Genomic DNA, 15601 nt, shown 5'->3' on the forward strand with positions numbered 1-15601 from the left:
CTGTTCAGCCTGGAGAAGAGGAGGCTGAGGGGGGACCTGATCAGCGTGTATAAATACCTCAAGGGAGGCAGTGAGGAGGAGGGGTCCGGCCTCTTTTCAGTGGTGGCCACTGAGAGGACTAGAGGAAACGGCCACAAACTGAGGCACCAAAAGTTCTGCAGGAACTTGCAGTAGATCTGAGGCTACTGTTCAACAGCCGAGTCCAGCTCAGCATCAAGGCCAAGCTGTTTGTTCAGTGAGACAGGTTGTTCAGTGAGGCCAGACATGTGGGCTTTACCCGAAACAAAGCCAAGCTTTTGAATTATATGTCATTCCCCTAGCTTGTCCAACAGTCCCTGTTGATGTTCCTCTGACAACCATGGAAGTCTAGAACCAGACGATGGGACTCATTAGCCATTGGGACCTGCCTCAAAGCTTCCTTAACATATGGCCTTCTCAGACCTCCACRAGATCTCCAGGGACCCTATGGAGAGGCTTTAACCAGACTTTAACCCAGGTGGGAAAAGGACCACCCACCAAAGGTAGCAACCCCAAGTAGTTCCAAGGTTTCTGATGGACTTTACCTTCTAGTATCACAAGGAGGCACTCGATACCATCCCTGTTGGCAGAGAGGAAACTCCAGATCAACCAACCTTCCAAAGCCACGGAGAAAGTTTCCTACTTTAATGGGCTTTGTTCCTATTTAAGCAAAAATGTTCCCAGAATGGTACAATATTCCTCCAAGAGAGCAACCATAAAGCATCAAGATACTGGTCCTCCAAGTGGCATCTGTTCCAAGTCCATACGTGCCGTTTGCCTTGACAGTGAGCATCCTGCTCTTCTCACCTGCTGTATTGCCAAGCAATTCATCCTTCAGAAAAGAAGATTTGGTGGTACGTAGAAATGAAGCAGCTAAAACTCTCTCTCCTGCTCCCCTATCTAATGGTATAAAAGGAGAGGACCATGCAGTGTGTCAAGTTTCCAGCACACGCTGCCAGGGAAAATCCTTTCTGCTTCCCTAAAAGCAAGGGGATTTTTGTGGCACCATGGCAGTGAATGGCTCAAACAGGCACCGCAAAGGGCTTGAAAAATATTTGATTTGCTGGGCAAAGTCAATGATGGCCCCCATGGGTCATCATGGCAGGATGGATGGAAACCAGGGCACTGCTGCATGCCACGCGTGCTCAAAATGGCATGCAAGAAGCTTCTCTATAGTGCTGTCCGTAGTCACTGCAAACACCCTGTGGCCTGCTCTTAATATAGACCTTGCACAAACAAAGAGCCAGCTTCTCGGCGGCAAGTCTTTCTTGTTGTGTTTCCGTGGGGTTTTGTTCCCATAGATGCCATCAGCCTTGGAAAAACCCCAAGGGATTCARAAGTCCAAGGGGTAACCGACATCTTGCAACCTAAGCTTGCTCTGTACTGACCATSTCCAGAGGCAATATGTGAACCCAGGGACGGCCAAAGCAGCAGAGCAATTCAGAAACTCGGCTCGTCTTCCCCTTTTAAATGCAGAATTTGCACAGTTCAATCCTTTGCTCTCTAGGTGGAGCAATTTTCTTGCAAATTTGAGATAGTCTTGGGGGGTGCTTGGCATTAAATGAAAATTTAAATGCTCAAATGTTGGAATTCCCACTGCTCCGCAGAGTCGCTTAATCTCATGGAAAGAAAAAAAAAAACCTTTCCTAGGCTTTACCAAGCTGCTGAAGAGTAGAAACGTGCAGAAATGTCAGCCTTCATGTAATTTTTAGAATTGAGATTCCTTTTTTTGATGATCATACAACCAATTATTCCGAGGCATTCGTCTCTGGAAGGGGAAATCTGTATCCCTGCCACCCCGGATGCACCTGGCAATGCACAGGGGCTCTTATCTTGGTTGCGTCGCGCGCTCCCCAGGGCAGTGGCTCAAGCAAATAGCGAGCCTAAACGTTTTTTCCACATAAACCCTGGCGACGGAGGAGCCCCGTGGGGCCAACGCAAACACCCTGCTGCCCTCGCTGCGGATGCCTCCGTTTCCTTGGCCCCGCTCTGCTGTTACGGGGCGTTGGTGGGGCGGCCCTGCTGTGTATAAAGAGGAGGCGGCGCGGTCCTTTCGCCCGGCCTTGGGACGTCAGAGAAGCGAGCGGCTCCATGCGCTGGGCAGAGCTGCTGGTCCTTGGCACCGTRGCCTCCTACCAGCTGGCGGCTCTGCCCTTCGCCGCCCTCCTGCACCGGCTCTGCGCGCCGCGGCGCTGCTCTCCAGCTGCGCGGTACGGGCTCATCTCCAGCTGCCGTGGTCATCGCCCACGTGGTGGAGCTCATCGCTCGTGGCTTTCAGGGGGTCCTGCACAGAGGTGCAGCAAGATACGCGCAGCCCGGGACCAGTCTGGGGTCCCAAACTGACCAGTGCGGCCAGTTTGGGACCCCGAAACAGCCTTGTCTGCTCTTCCTGTGCTGTCAGGGYGGGTGTTGCCGTGGGCAAGGGAACAAGGCAGAGAACGGGAGCTGTAGCCACAACAGCCCCAGTGGCCTCTTGGCCCAATGGATGGGCCAAGAGATGAACCACTGGGGCACCAGGGAGGCCGGGRGGAGCAGGACTTTCGAGCCCCATTTCTCCTAGGAGGCAGCCAAAGGGCATCCCTCACATTCCAGGTACGTCTCCCTGCTCGCTGGAGGATGCCTCCTGGCCACCGTGTCCACGGGCGGCTACGCGGCGCTGCTCTTCATCCCCACGGCCGCCTCTGTGCTCCTCCTCCTCCTGGCCAGCCCAGCGCGTGTCCACAGCTGGGCCTTCGGCCTCCAGATGTCCTGGCAGACGCTCTGCCACCTGGGCCTGCGGAGCCAGGTGCCGGACCCGCAGGATACCAGGTATGTCCGTCCTTTCTCCCGCTCCCCTCGGAGAGCTTGGAGCCCTCCCGGGTTTTCCGGCGGGATGGAGAGCCCCCGAGCCTGGCAAGCTTGCAGCTCCTGGCTGTTTTCCTTCCAGGCCGGCTGTTGTCCTCTCTGCCATCATGCTGCTGACCCAGAAAGTCACCTCGGTGGCCCTGGATGTCCATGAAGGCACCGTGACCCTTGCGCCCGGCCAGGGTGTTTTGCAGCGAGCGCTGCCTCTCTGCAGCTACTTGCTCTCRTTCCCAGCCCTCCTAGGAGGCCCCCTGTGCTCCTTCCGGAGGTTCCAGGCCCAGGTGGAATTCCCGCTCGCCTCCCACCACCGGCTAGGGGCTGCTGGCCGGAGATGCCTCTGTGCGCTGGCCCTGCACGTGTTGCGTGCAGCACTGCAGGGTCCGCTGGCCGCCGTGCAGGGCCGCGCTGGCCTCGGCTCCGTGCTCAGCGTGTGGGCGCAAGCCCTGCTCTTCAGGCTGGCCTACTACTCGCAGTGGCTGCTGGACGAGGCCCTCGCGGAGGCCGCCGGCCTGGGGCCCGAGGCCGGCCAGGGGGACGTYGCGGGCAGCGACCTGTGGGCGCTGGAGAGCACCAACCGCGTGGCGGTGTTCGCCCGCACGTGGAACAGGAGCACATCGCGCTGGCTGAGGAGGCTTGTCTTCCAGCGCTGCCCGGCCCGGCCGCTGCTCGCCACCTTCGCCTTCTCGGCCTGGTGGCACGGCCTGCAGCCCGGGCAGCTCTTCGGCTTCCTGTGCTGGGCCCTCATGGTGGAGGCCGACTACCGCCTGCACRCCTTCCTCCGCGCCCGCGCCGCCTGCTGCGCAGCCAGGCTCCTCTGCTACGGCGCAACCTGGCTCTTCACCCAGCTCATCATCTCCTACGTCCTGGTGGCCGTAGAGACCGAGAGCTTCCGCGAGCTCCGCCGGCTCTGGGCGTCCCCCAGCAGCGTCCTGCCCCTCGCCTACGGCCTCGTGTTGCTGCTGCTGCCCGCCGGGAAAGCGCCGCGGACCTGACCGCGTCCTGGTGCGGCCAGCTGGGCAGTGTCCCCAGCAGCGAGCACACGAGGTAAGGGGGCTCTGCAGCGCTTTGCAGGCGGGGAGGGAGCAGGAGAGGCAGGGTGGCTCTGGAGCAGGGCAGGAGTGGTGCAGAGAAGAGCTCCCGGCTGCACCGACCGCCTTGTGGTTGTCTCATTCTCACCCCGGGTAAGAAAACGTGCGGCACCCACTGCCCCCAAACTCTTATGTGTACACAGGGCGTCAGTCAAGAGCTGTGTCTGCCTCCTGGGGACCTGACTTCCCTGGGGCTGGGAGGTGGGTGCAGGCAAAGGCCGGCAGGAGCACAGGGAAGGGGGCTCTCTGGGGGGTAGCAGGAGACCAGAAGCAGCCCCTTCCGCGCTCTGTAATACCACCAAGATAGACGAGTCTGGGTCTGCAAAGCTCAGGCAGCAGCTGCTGGCATGGGAGGCCACAGAGGGAGCTCAGAGATCGTTTATATGAAAGGAGGAACCTAAAGCCACCACATCCCAACACAGCTGAAAGCGCTAAACTCTCCCCGACACAGTGTCTGCATCAGGGCCGGTGGTTTTCACTAGGCTGAACCTTAGCACACAAAATGCATCTCAACACGTGCTTTTTATGTGGGCTAGCAGCACGTCTGGCCACATCTTCAGTCCCAAGCCCTGCAAGCYTCTTTCCTCAAATAAACCATCTCCCCGTGGTCAGCTTGCGCTTGCCATTGCCCCATCTCTCCCTGCAGCCTTGGGCGCTGCGCTGCAGAGCCGCCTCCAACTTGCTCCCCACATCCTGGCCAACAAATCCAGCCATTTCTTCATCCCGCTAATGCCGAACACGTTGGGCTCCTTTCAGGCACGTTTTCCAGCTGCTTCATCACTCCTTAATCACTCCTTGCTGGACAGCAACGTGTCCAGGATGGTCCATGGAGCAGGAGGCTCCTGGTTCATGTCCCCACCGGAGGGGAGCGGGCACAGCAGCTAGATGCAGGAAAAGCCAGCACAGGAAAAAGAAGTCCCTGACGACCACAGCTGGAGCCAGCCCGCATTTTTTTAGCAGGCAGCGACGTGCAAGGCTTCCTCCCTCGGGGATTGGGGGGAAACCCATCCGAAATGGGTGCCCGGCCAAGGCACCGCGCTCGCTCCCGGCGGGAGCAGCAGCAATCGCAGCCCAACAGATAAAGATCCAGGTGAGGAGCCTGGAGAAGATTCACACAAAAAAAAAAAAAAAGTGGGGGGAGAGGGGAGGAATTTGAAAATTCCTCCTGGAAAGCACGCTGGTTCTGGAGGGGCATCAAGGCTGCAGGAGAAGAGTTGTGCACTTGGGCTGGAAGGGGCCAGCTCTCCCACGGCAGCATCAGGACGAGCCGCGGGTACAGGGAAGCAGCAGCAACACGGAGCCGCCGGCCCCGGCTTCTCCCCGGGGCCTCGGGAGGCACAGCGGGGATTTTCCATCTCATTAACTTTACAAGGGGTAATTCCCAGCGCGCCGCATCACCCGCCGCCAGCGGGTGAGCGCCCGAGAGTGCCCTGACCTTCCCGCCGTGCCAGAGCAGCGTCCGCACCGSGGCTCCCGTTCCCTGCGGAACAGGCACGCTGCTACCCACCACGCCAGGCAGGACCTTGCTCCGGGACAAAGGGGAGCAAAGCGGCGGCCCCGGGCGCAGGAATCACCTCCAGGGTGCAGGAATCACCTCCAGAACGCGGTGCTCAGTAGAAACGCACGCACACACAGGCAGGACTTTATTAGTCCGCAGACTTACCTTACCCCCCCAAATATATAATAATAATAATAATAATAATAATAATTATGCCCTGCAAGCGGGGCGAGGTTGCAGGCGCTGCCGGCGGCGCCGTCAGAGCAGCTGCAGCAGCTGCAGTGTGCGCGCCAGGGCGGCGGGCTCGGCGGCCGCCAGGTACTGGCAGCAGAGCCAGTCCTCCAGCTCGACGGCGCGCTCGGCATCGGTGGCGCGCTCGGCGAACTTCATCATGAGCAGGGCGCGCTTCACGTCGAGCCAGTTGCGCAGTGCCTCGTCGCGCCGCCGCGGCGGCTGCTCGGCGAGGTCCTTGCGGGGCCCCCAGAGCAGGCACTGCAGCATGCGCTTGGCCTCGGCGATGCGCGCGCGCTTGATGGGGTCCGCAGCCAGGAGCAGGCGCGCGAGCTGCTGCAGCCCCCGCGAGTAGATGGAGAGGCTGGGCAGCGGTGGCAGGTCCTCGGCGCTGTACTCCTGCTCCCGGAGCTGCACCTTCTCCTCGAAGGGGTTGGGCTGGTGCAGCAGCTCGTAGATGAGGATGCCCGTCTGGAACTCGTCGAACTTCTTGTACTGCGAGGCCGACACGATCTCCGGGGCCAGCCGGGCCTGGCTCTTCTTCAGCTTGGAGTCTCCAGCTCCTGGCTTCTGCTTGGCTTTCAGGAAGTTGCTGATGATGAGGCGGGGCAAGTGTTTGTCATCTTTGGCTTTGGCGCAGCCCGCGTGCGGCTTGCAGGGCACCAGCAGGAGGTTCTCCAGGCACAGGTCGCGGTGGATGACGCCGTGCTCCTTGAGGTGCTCCAGGCCGTTGCAGAGCTGCAGGAGCAGGAAGCAGACGCGGCGCTCGTAGAGCTCGGGCTTGGCCTGGTGCAGCGCCACCGAGTCCCTCACGAAGTCGGCGGTGGTCTGGCTGGGCACCTCCCGCGTGATGACCACCACGCAGTCGTGCTCGGCGCCTCCACCAGCTCCACCAGCCGAGGCCAGCAGCATGCTGGAGGGCACGGAGGCCACAAAGTGCCCACAGTCCTGCTGGATGTTGAAGTGCACGGGCACCGCGGGGCTGCAGTACGAGGCGGCCCCCTTCGCCGCCGCCGCTTTGCAGATCTGCGCAGAGGGGAGAGCAGAAGCTGAGCAGAGCCCGTCAGCGACGGAGACACCCCGAGGGAGGTGAGCAGGGTGGTCCTGCCCGGAGCGACGCGGGGACGGGGATGTGCGGAGCTCCCTTCCCACCCGGGTCCTCCGCGGATCCCTAGACTCCTGTCTCATCTGGAGACCCCTTCCACACCCCTTGCAACCACTCTCCTCTTCCGAAGGAAAGCACGGACACGAAGTCTGCTCTATTGGCACACTGGGAAAAAAATAAAACACTGGGGAGAAAGTGAGAGCTTGCAACAAGCTCGGAAATACGTGAGATCCAGCAAACTCCAGGGAAGGAAAAAAAAAAAAAGAAAAAATCATTTACGGTCTAGTTTCTCTCAAGCCCACGCGGCATGAATTTATTCTTTTTTTTCCCTGTTTTTTAGCATTATGACCCCATTAAGGACTGATGAAGCCCAGCTTTATTATAGCGGTACCCATTAACTCCCGGACCTTCTGGCATTCCTATTATATGCCTTTTTTTTTCTTTTTCCCCCCCTTTTTTTGAATTCAGCGCCGTGTTTACATGTGCCCCGCAGGAAGCAGCGGCCGGGCCGCAGCTCAGCGTAAAAAGGTTTCAGAGCCCGGAGCACGGGGCCGGCATGCGTGCGGAATCGGGCGCAAAACCCTTTCTCCCTCCCGCGTTTGCAGCACGGAGGCAGGGGGGCTTCTGCTGTGTCCCCCGCCCCGGCTGCTTTTGGGGCCGAAAGAGCATTTCCAGGGAGCTAGGGCAGACTGCAGATGAGTGGATTTCGGTCCAAAAAGAAGTTAGTGCCCGCAGCAGCAACCGGCTTTGAAGTTACCACTTAGCTAAAACATCCCCGTGGGGTTTTGCACCGGTGGAGTCAGCTCAGCGGGGCCTTTTGTCCCCGCTCAGCGCATCTCTGGCAGTGCTTTCTTGGCAGGTTGTATGAGGTTTGGAAAATAACCCACGGAGCCGGCAGGAACGAGGTGCCCCCGGGGCCGAATCAAGGCAGGAACTGAAGGCTCTGCGCCCCACGTCCACGGGATGCGCACGATTGGATGCTGGAGAGAGTCGGGTTTGAGGGAGAGCACTTTGTGCACGGAAAATCTCCGTTTTGGACTCGAGTTTTGCTCACTTGCGGGGAAACCCTTCRGACGTGACCTTGCGGAGCACCTCTCCGTCAGCCCCCGCACTCTCGTACTGAGACCTGCCGGGGCTTTAAGCGCCTAGTCTCAAGATCAGAGGCGCCCGCGTGGTTTCTGGGCCAGAGCTTCCGCTTAAAAGGCAGGAAACAGCCTGTTCCTCGCCGTAGCTTTTAATCAGCTTGTGTCGCCAGAGGTGAAAGCCTCCGCGTTTTYCATATAGTATTTCTCTAGAGAGCAAAGATTTGGAGAGGAGATGCTTGGGCTGCAGCAGATGTTCCTACTGCTCTGCAGCTGGAACTGTTAGTCCAAACTGCTCCTCCCGAGGGATTTTCTGCAATGGGTGGGGGGAGAATGGCAATTTTGGCAGGGGTTTCAGCTGCCAATCTTCAGTTATGAGAAGCACAAGCACCAAGAAGCACAAGCACCCTACGCTCATGGTGCTTCCTACTGTCCCATCCACATGCTGGGGAGAAGGACTTGGAGGCTCAATCCCAGCTTTCCTACAGACCCCCAGCGTGGCTTGGAGCCTATGGCTCTCATCCTCAACCGGAGATGGGGAGGAGGCCGTGCCCGTTAGAGCCGCGGACTTACCTTCACGGCGTAGGTGGTGGCGGGGTCCTTGGAGCAGGTGGCACAGTAGTACACGGCGTCGCCCGAGTCGCAGCAGGGCTTGTTGCACGTCAGCTTGAAGAGCGACCAGTTGTTCTCGCTGAAGCGCAGCTCGTCCTTCTGCTCCCGCATGAAGCCGTCCTCGCACTTGGCGGCCAGGCGCCGCACGGACTCGGCGTAGAGGAGCCCCAGCTTGGCGTACACCCCTTCCTTGCTCTCCATGTTGCTGAGCAGGCTGTGCAGCTGCAGGCTGGAGCCCGACGACGCCTGGCTGGAGACGCTGAGCTGCGAGGAGGAAAGCGCCGCGGGCTTTCGGCTGGGCACGCAGCTCCCCGTGCTAGCGGCCGAGCCCCAGGAGCCCTTCTCCTTGGAGCCTCTCTCCAGGGACTCGCAGGAGGAGAAGGCCCCGGGGGGCCCCCCCAGGCACGCCGGGTAGCCCAGGGCGGGCTCCTCGCGCAGGCACACGTTGCTGTCCGAGTGGCTGGCGTTGAGCCGCGCGCCGGCCGCCCGCGCCGGTGCCGCCGGGCCCCAGCAGAAGCCGTCCGGGGAGGACACGGCCCTGCTCACCGTCTTCTTCTGGGGCAGGGGCGGCGGGTGGCCGGCGGCCGAGGGCGCGCTGTCCTCGCGGGGCTCTCCGGCCAAGGGCAGCGGGGAAAACGCTCGGCTCTCGCGCGCCGGCGGCGAGGGGTTCGGCTCCRACGAGTGTCCTAGGGGACAACAGCACAGAGGGACAGGCGGTGGGTGGGGGGACGGGCGCCGGGAGCGCGTCCCCATCGCCAGCACAAGTTGCCTCCCCCGGCAGAGCCCCTTGGCCCTTCTCACCCACCAGACACAAGGGGGATAACACCCAAAGCCAAAGCATGACGTGGACTAAGCCCCGCAGAACCGCGCCCAGCGGGGTAGGTGCTTCATCCAGCTTAATGCGGCAGGTCTTGCAGGCAGGTTAGGTATGACGGCCGCCTTAAAAACTAAACTAAAAAACTGAACTAAAAACCCAAAAGACTAAAAAAAGGAGGGCGGGTATTTCACGCGCGCCGTGGCGAGCGAGGTGGTGAGAACGAAGCGTTCTCGTCGGGCAGCAGACGCTGAAGGCAAGGCCCGCTGCGCGCCGAGCGGCGTCTCGGCAGCCCCACGGCACGATAAGCGCGGCGTGACTCACGCCGCACGTGCAGCGGCCCGAGGAGGACGTGGAACCTGGTTGGTTTTCTTTCCTTTGCAAGGTCCGAATCCCAGAGGAAGGCCCTGGATCTGGCCAGTTTGCGCCTCCATCCATCCTCCACCAGTGGATATGTCTCGAAAGGTCCCTTCCGACCATAAGGATCCTATGATTCCATGATAAGGACCTGAACACTGTTTTCTATGGTTCTGTGATATTTGGATTTGTTGGCTGAGAGGTCCCGCGATATTGCTGAGCCCCACGCAGCTCGGTGTGTCACCAGCACTTGCTTTTGGGCCCGTGGCTCCTTGCAGCTGCTTCTTACCTAGGCTCGACTAGAGATGGATGAAGCTCATTGCATCTCATGGAAAAAGATGGTAAATATATATATATATATATAATTTTACATTGAAATAAGGGCACTAGCTTCAGGTCACGGAGATATAACAAATAAGCAGCAGAGGGGTCTAGAGGGGGGATTTAAAAAAAGGGCATAATTATTTTGGAGAGTATTTTACCCCATTTGAATGACTGGTGGGGCTTTCAATGAACCCAAGCTCTGCTAACGCCTGCCCATGGTCCTTGCCCTCTTGTCTGTCTGCACTGGATGCCCAACCATGGAGCAATCAGCTGCTGTGCAGCTGCAGAGCTCACTGCAGAGCCCTCGGCTCAGCCACGAGGTTCTTCCTCTGCCCCACACAACTTTCTGGCACCGTCTCACCTGAAAATTCCCACCTAGCAGTGGAAAAGAAAAYGAGTTTGCAGAGCTCTTGCTCTTGATTTTATTGCCACAAATAATTGTTGCTCTTGGAGAGACGGCACTTCCACCACGCGGTGCTGCTTTTGCCAAGGAAATGCTTGCTGAGCTGCTGGACGTGTTGGTGCATGCCTCAGTTACACACTTAGGAAAAAGGTGACTTCATAATAAATATTTTTAGATCTCAACTAAAGGAGCAAACGTAGGGTTTTTTTTCCCCTTCAAGAAACAGCTGTGAGTGCAGTGAGACGGAGAGATGACCTCTAGCACCAGACTGCATCTGCAACACCTCGAATCAGGGGAGTCCTTCCTGCAGCAAGGCTACCTGCAACCTACAAAGCATGTGCAGGTCAAAGCACATGCAGGTGAAGCACAAGTGCTCTCCCATGGAGGTTTTATCCAAATGACAGGACGAATGCTTTGGACATGGACCAGTTGAAGAAGGAGAAGGAGAAGGTGATGCTGGCTGAACAGATACCCTCATCTTGCAGAATCACAGCAGGGTTGAGGTTGGAAGGACTATGATCTCTCTGGAGATCACCTGGCCCAGCTCCCGTGGGTCACCTGCAGCAGGCTGACCAGGGTGCTGCGCAGACACCTTTGGAGACAGCATCTCCGAGCATGGAGGCACCAGCCTCCGTGGGCAACCTGCTCAAGTGCTCCGTGGCCCAAGGGCACCATCGAGGGCACCTCCAGGACACGGAGAAGCAGCGGGGCGGACGCAGCGGCTAGACGGGCCGGGCTGCTCCGCGGCTGCTCGGGATGTGGGCAGCCACTTCCTCGGGCCCCGCGCTCTGCTCACCGCCATCGCTGCCGGTCCGCACGTCCGAGTCGAGGCTGTCGCTGGAGCCGGCCGTGAAGCTGCCGCGGACACTCCTGAAGGGCGGGCTGAGGCTCTCGGCGGAGCTGCTGCTGCTGGCCCTCTCCAGCTCAGCGCCGCCCGGCTCCATCTTCAGAGCATGCCTGCGGAGAGCAGCAGGGATGAGCCAAGGGGCACGGGACACGCGGCAACCACCCCCGTCACCAAACAGCGCTCGAGCAGAGGAGGAAACCACGGAGCCAACATCATGCAGCCCCATCCTACACCTCATTACCAAGGTCCTGCGCTGCCTCCTTCCCCTTCTCGGGCCGCCCCGCAGCAAAGCTCCCGGGGAAGGGCGCAGCGTCCCGCGTTGCAGAAGGGCAAGTTGAGTCCGGGCATCAGAGCCTGGTTTCCTCGTGGGAAAACAAGAGCGCGCCCAGCCGCGCAGCCTCCAACGCAACGCCTACGACTTCCCCCACTGCCGGGAGAGGAGGGGAAAAGGAGGGGGAAAAAAGAAAGAAAGCAAGCAAAGTAGCTTCCCCCAGCAGGAAGGTATCCGGCGTTTCCTAATCAGGCGTCCGGGAGAGGCAAACAAAAGGCGCGCACGGCTGTTTTCCCCTCTGGTCCTAAGGTCGGGAGGCAGTGTGGCCCCACCTGGAGACAAAGCGGCCGCTCTCCCAAGCGGCACCGAAAAGGCTAGAAGCCCGGGGGAAACTCGTGCCCGGCGCCCTCGGCCGCCCCGGCTCCAGAAACAGCCGGGGCAGGCACGGAATATCGCGCTGAGGGAGAAATAAAGCAAAATAAAATAGGAGGAGTCRCGCTGGGCATAGCGCGGCCAAGACATGAATCTTGCAGCGGGCGGCGAGCCGGCCACGTGCGAGCTGGTCCCCTCTTGGGGRCGACCTGCAGAACGCCACGTGCACCGCATAATTCACATTTATAAAGGGAAAATAGCAAAGAAACAGGAGGCAGAAAGAGGGAGCCTTTGGGGTTTGCRGCTCACTTAGCATTAATGCGGAAAACAAGCACCTCCTGGGCTCAGATCCTTCCTTCCTTTTTTTTTTTCTTAATGCATTGTAAAATACGTCGCTAGCCCCCAACGATCTTGCTCAGAGGTTTATCCTTTAGCAGCTCGGATAAGAAAAAAGCCAAAAGGAGGAAACCCACGGGCGGGCGCACCTGGGTAAGAAAGGAGGGCTCGCCTGCGTCCGCGGGAGAAGGAGGTTTCGCAGGAAAGCGCCCCCCTGGTGCCGCGTTCCTCCCGCCGCGTGCCCGGCACGTCCCCGCRGAGCAGCGGCGCCCGACGGCCCCGCGCTTCCCTCCCCATCGCGCCGGCAGCGCGCCGAGCCGTCGCTGCGCCGCGCGGTGCAAGGTCCGCGCCGCCCCACCTCTGCCCGGCTTCCTCCCGGCTCCTGCCCCAGCCCAGTTCCTGCCCCGCGCCGCGGCGAGCCACCGACATCCTGCCCCTCGCGTCGGATGTTGCAGCAGGGCCGACGGGAAAGCACCTCCGCTCCGCAGCCCCCTCCGGGCCCGTGAGCTACTCCAGGGCCTCGTGCATGGGTTAAAATCCCAGCCCGGATCTGCTGCGGAGGCCCGCGGGGAGGTTGACTCACCTGCCGCCTGCAAAAGCCGAGCTCAGCACCGGAGGCGCAGCTGGTGACCCCGAGAGCGGCGCCGGAGGCTGCGCCGTGGAGCAGCGCATGGGGACGCGGCGGGAAGGAGGCAGCTCTCCCCGCGCAGCAACCTCCGCAGGCAGCASTTCCACCTCCGTGGATCATTCCAGCAAGGGTACAATCCCCTTGGTTGTCGACGGCCTCCGTGCGACTCGCTCATGTGTCCAGGCCACCCCTCCAACTCACTCTTCCCCGTCTTTCCCATCTCCAGCACTCTCCTCCAGCCGACTTATCCACCCCATTTCCCCAGTGCGGGTCAATGTTGCAAACAGTGCTCTCACAAAAACACAGTTTGGGGTATTTTTTTGGTTTTTTTTTTTCTTATGCCAAGGGAAGCAGCCCGTGTGCAGTGCTCTGCGTTTCCCCGCCAAGGCAGCCRGTGAGCAGAGGGTGCTCCCGGCTCGCGCCCTGTGGAGCCCCAGGAGTTCCAGCAGCGCCGGCTGCTCCGTGTCTCGCRCCTCTCGATGGAGACGGGAGCCAAATGACGGCCCCTCCACCAATCCTCCCTAATGGAAGCAGCCTAAGCCAGGCTGAATGTCGGGCTTAGGGGTTTCCAAAACACCTGCTGATTTTGCCAATTTTTTTCCAGATTTTTGCCAGATTTTTTCCAAAACACCTGCTGTTTTGCATTCATCACAACCACTTTCTTCACTCAGAATGAAACAAGGGCCCCCAAAAGAGCCCCCCAGGAATGACAGGGCTCAGGCAGACGGCCGAGGCAGTGAGCTCTATAAATGATGCAGGCACGGGCGGGCAAACAAGCCAGCGCAGCCCGGAGCTGGCCCCGGGCTCCGCGGGATTCCCTCCCCGCCGGCTCCGAAAGCAAACCCCGGAGCCGGGCGACGACAAAGGGAAAAGCCAGGATCAATTAGAGCCGCTCTCCCAGCGTCAAGCCCGACACATGGCTGAGCGTAATTGCTCCGCGAGAGGAAGCTGTGCCAGCTGCTTGTCTGTCGTGAAACGGGAATAATTACATGGCTCTTCCCCCTCCTCCTCCTCCTCTGCCACTTCTTTCCGCGTCTTCCTCTGCGGTTGGAGGCGGCGCGAGGAGCCTGCAGCACCTGAGGCTCGTGTCTGCACCTACCCGCGCCCGTAGCCAGCGGGGGAAACCCGAAATCAAGTGATTTTAGCACGTTCCCAGCCSTGGCCAGAAGCCTACACCTCGCCTCCCTGTGCCAAGAGCATCCCAGATAATGGTATTCCGGGATAATGGCAATAAATCTGGACGCATAATAATAACAGTAATGAATCTGGACAATGACAATAAATCTGCCTTRCCCCGGACCAAACAGCACGGCACTGCTGTTAGCCACGCATGATGCCACCACGGAGAAGAAGGTCAAAGTCAGGGACCTTCCCGTTGCACTTGCAGCAGGAATCCAGGCTGCCTTTGCCATCGGGACACTTCCTAACATGAAGCTCATCAACCCAAGGCCACACCAGAGTGTTTCCCATGGGGAGCGCCTTCAGATCCCCATTGCACGTGCAAGTCCTGGGGATCCTAGCTCATCCCATGCCGCCTTCAGATCCCCATTGCACGTGCAAGTCCAGGGGATCCTAGCTCATCCCATGCCCCCTTCAGATCCCTATTGCACGTGCAAGTCCTGGGGATCCTAGCTCATCCCATGCCCAACTGCCTTCCCTGCCCTGGAGGAACGCCAGCCGTTGATTGCCTTCTGCAATCCCCTTCCTCTGGCGAAGCCACCGTTTTCCACCTCCCCTGGGACCACGCAGACCTGAAGTATCTAGAACCCTTCACTCCAGCAGGAAAAGAGGAACCATGGGGGAAAGAGGAGACCCAAAAATGTCTTTATATAGGGAGGAACGGGCACGGGTCCATGGTTCTCCCTTTGTGTGAGGCTTTGCGAGCTGTCTGCAGCAGCCTTCAGCCAACCTGAGGAGAGCGAAGCAGCGTTGCCTGCGTGCCTGCCGGGGACTGATCTGCTCCGTTGCTTTTTCCCCTGCTTTCAACTGTTGGAGCCGAGATGAAAAACAAAACAACATCAAAAAGGAAAAGAAACCCTTCGTGTGCCACGCGTTTGCTTTTTGTTCCTCCGCTTCAAAACCGGTTTGAAGGCAGCATGCAAGCTTGAAGCTTAGTCAGGGAAGCCAAGTGAGCAGGCTTCATTTTGCACCATGAAGTGGAGTATATTGCCCAAGTTTGGGAGCCAGGAGGAGGAAAGCAGCACGGTGGCACGCTCTGCCTGCCGCTGGGCTGATCCCTGATCCGCCACGTTCCTGCAGCAGTTCCTGCAGCACGGACAAGCACGGATGACCCAGGTGGAGAAGGAGAACATCTCCAGGTCATCCTTGCGCCTCACATCTCCTCCCTCCCTTCGGTGTTCGGCCCAGGAAGGCCAAAGGAGAGGGCTGTTCCCCAAAGCAAGGAGCGCCCGCGCACGGCAGCAACGCCCGGCCGCTGCGCCCACACGCTCGCCGGAGCCCAAACCGCAGGCAAGCACCGCGACCCGCCGCACCGCGCCGCGCGCGCCCGCCCGGCACCCACCTCCACGGCCCCGCGCGCGCCCGGCTCCTCCGCACATCCTGGTGGCGGGCGGCACGCCTTCCGTGCCCGCAGCTCCCCTCCCCTCGGGAATGCCTTCGGGATGACTCAGAGGCAACGGCGACCGGCTACCGTGCAGGCGCTTGGCTACCCTGGCGGCTGGCACGGCCCCCTCAGCCCTTCCCAGGAGACAGGCGTCCCAGCAGGAACCAAGCTGCACCACGGAGGTGACAGCAGGGACCAAGCTGCACCA

At 59.8% G+C, this 15601-nt stretch overlaps 2 protein-coding genes across 2 annotated transcripts in view; one reads left to right on the forward strand and one right to left on the reverse strand.

Annotated features, from left to right (window-relative positions):
• Positions 1-2109: 2109 nt before the first annotated feature.
• On the forward strand, positions 2110-3854 carry MBOAT4 (membrane bound O-acyltransferase domain containing 4). The gene is made up of 3 exons (XM_026046488.1): positions 2110-2228; positions 2611-2826; positions 2945-3854. Exons 1-3 carry the CDS (start codon positions 2110-2112, stop codon positions 3852-3854), a joined length of 1245 nt encoding a protein of 414 aa, XP_025902273.1.
• Positions 3855-5700: 1846 nt separating this feature from the next.
• Positions 5701-15601, reverse strand: part of PRAG1 (PEAK1 related, kinase-activating pseudokinase 1) — a 13801-nt gene continuing 3900 nt past the window's right edge. The window contains exons 4-6 of the mRNA XM_026046472.1: positions 11173-11333; positions 8440-9164; positions 5701-6705 (exon numbers count right to left, since the gene is read on the reverse strand). Coding sequence (XP_025902257.1) covers positions 5707-6705; positions 8440-9164; positions 11173-11333 — 1885 coding nt within the window. The 3' untranslated portion in view covers positions 5701-5706. The remainder of the gene's footprint in view (positions 6706-8439; positions 9165-11172; positions 11334-15601) is intronic.

This window comes from Nothoprocta perdicaria, unplaced genomic scaffold, assembly GCF_003342845.1.
Source record: "Nothoprocta perdicaria isolate Ctin4 unplaced genomic scaffold, notPer1 scaffold_445, whole genome shotgun sequence".
In the NCBI taxonomy this organism is placed as follows: domain Eukaryota; kingdom Metazoa; phylum Chordata; class Aves; order Tinamiformes; family Tinamidae; genus Nothoprocta; species Nothoprocta perdicaria.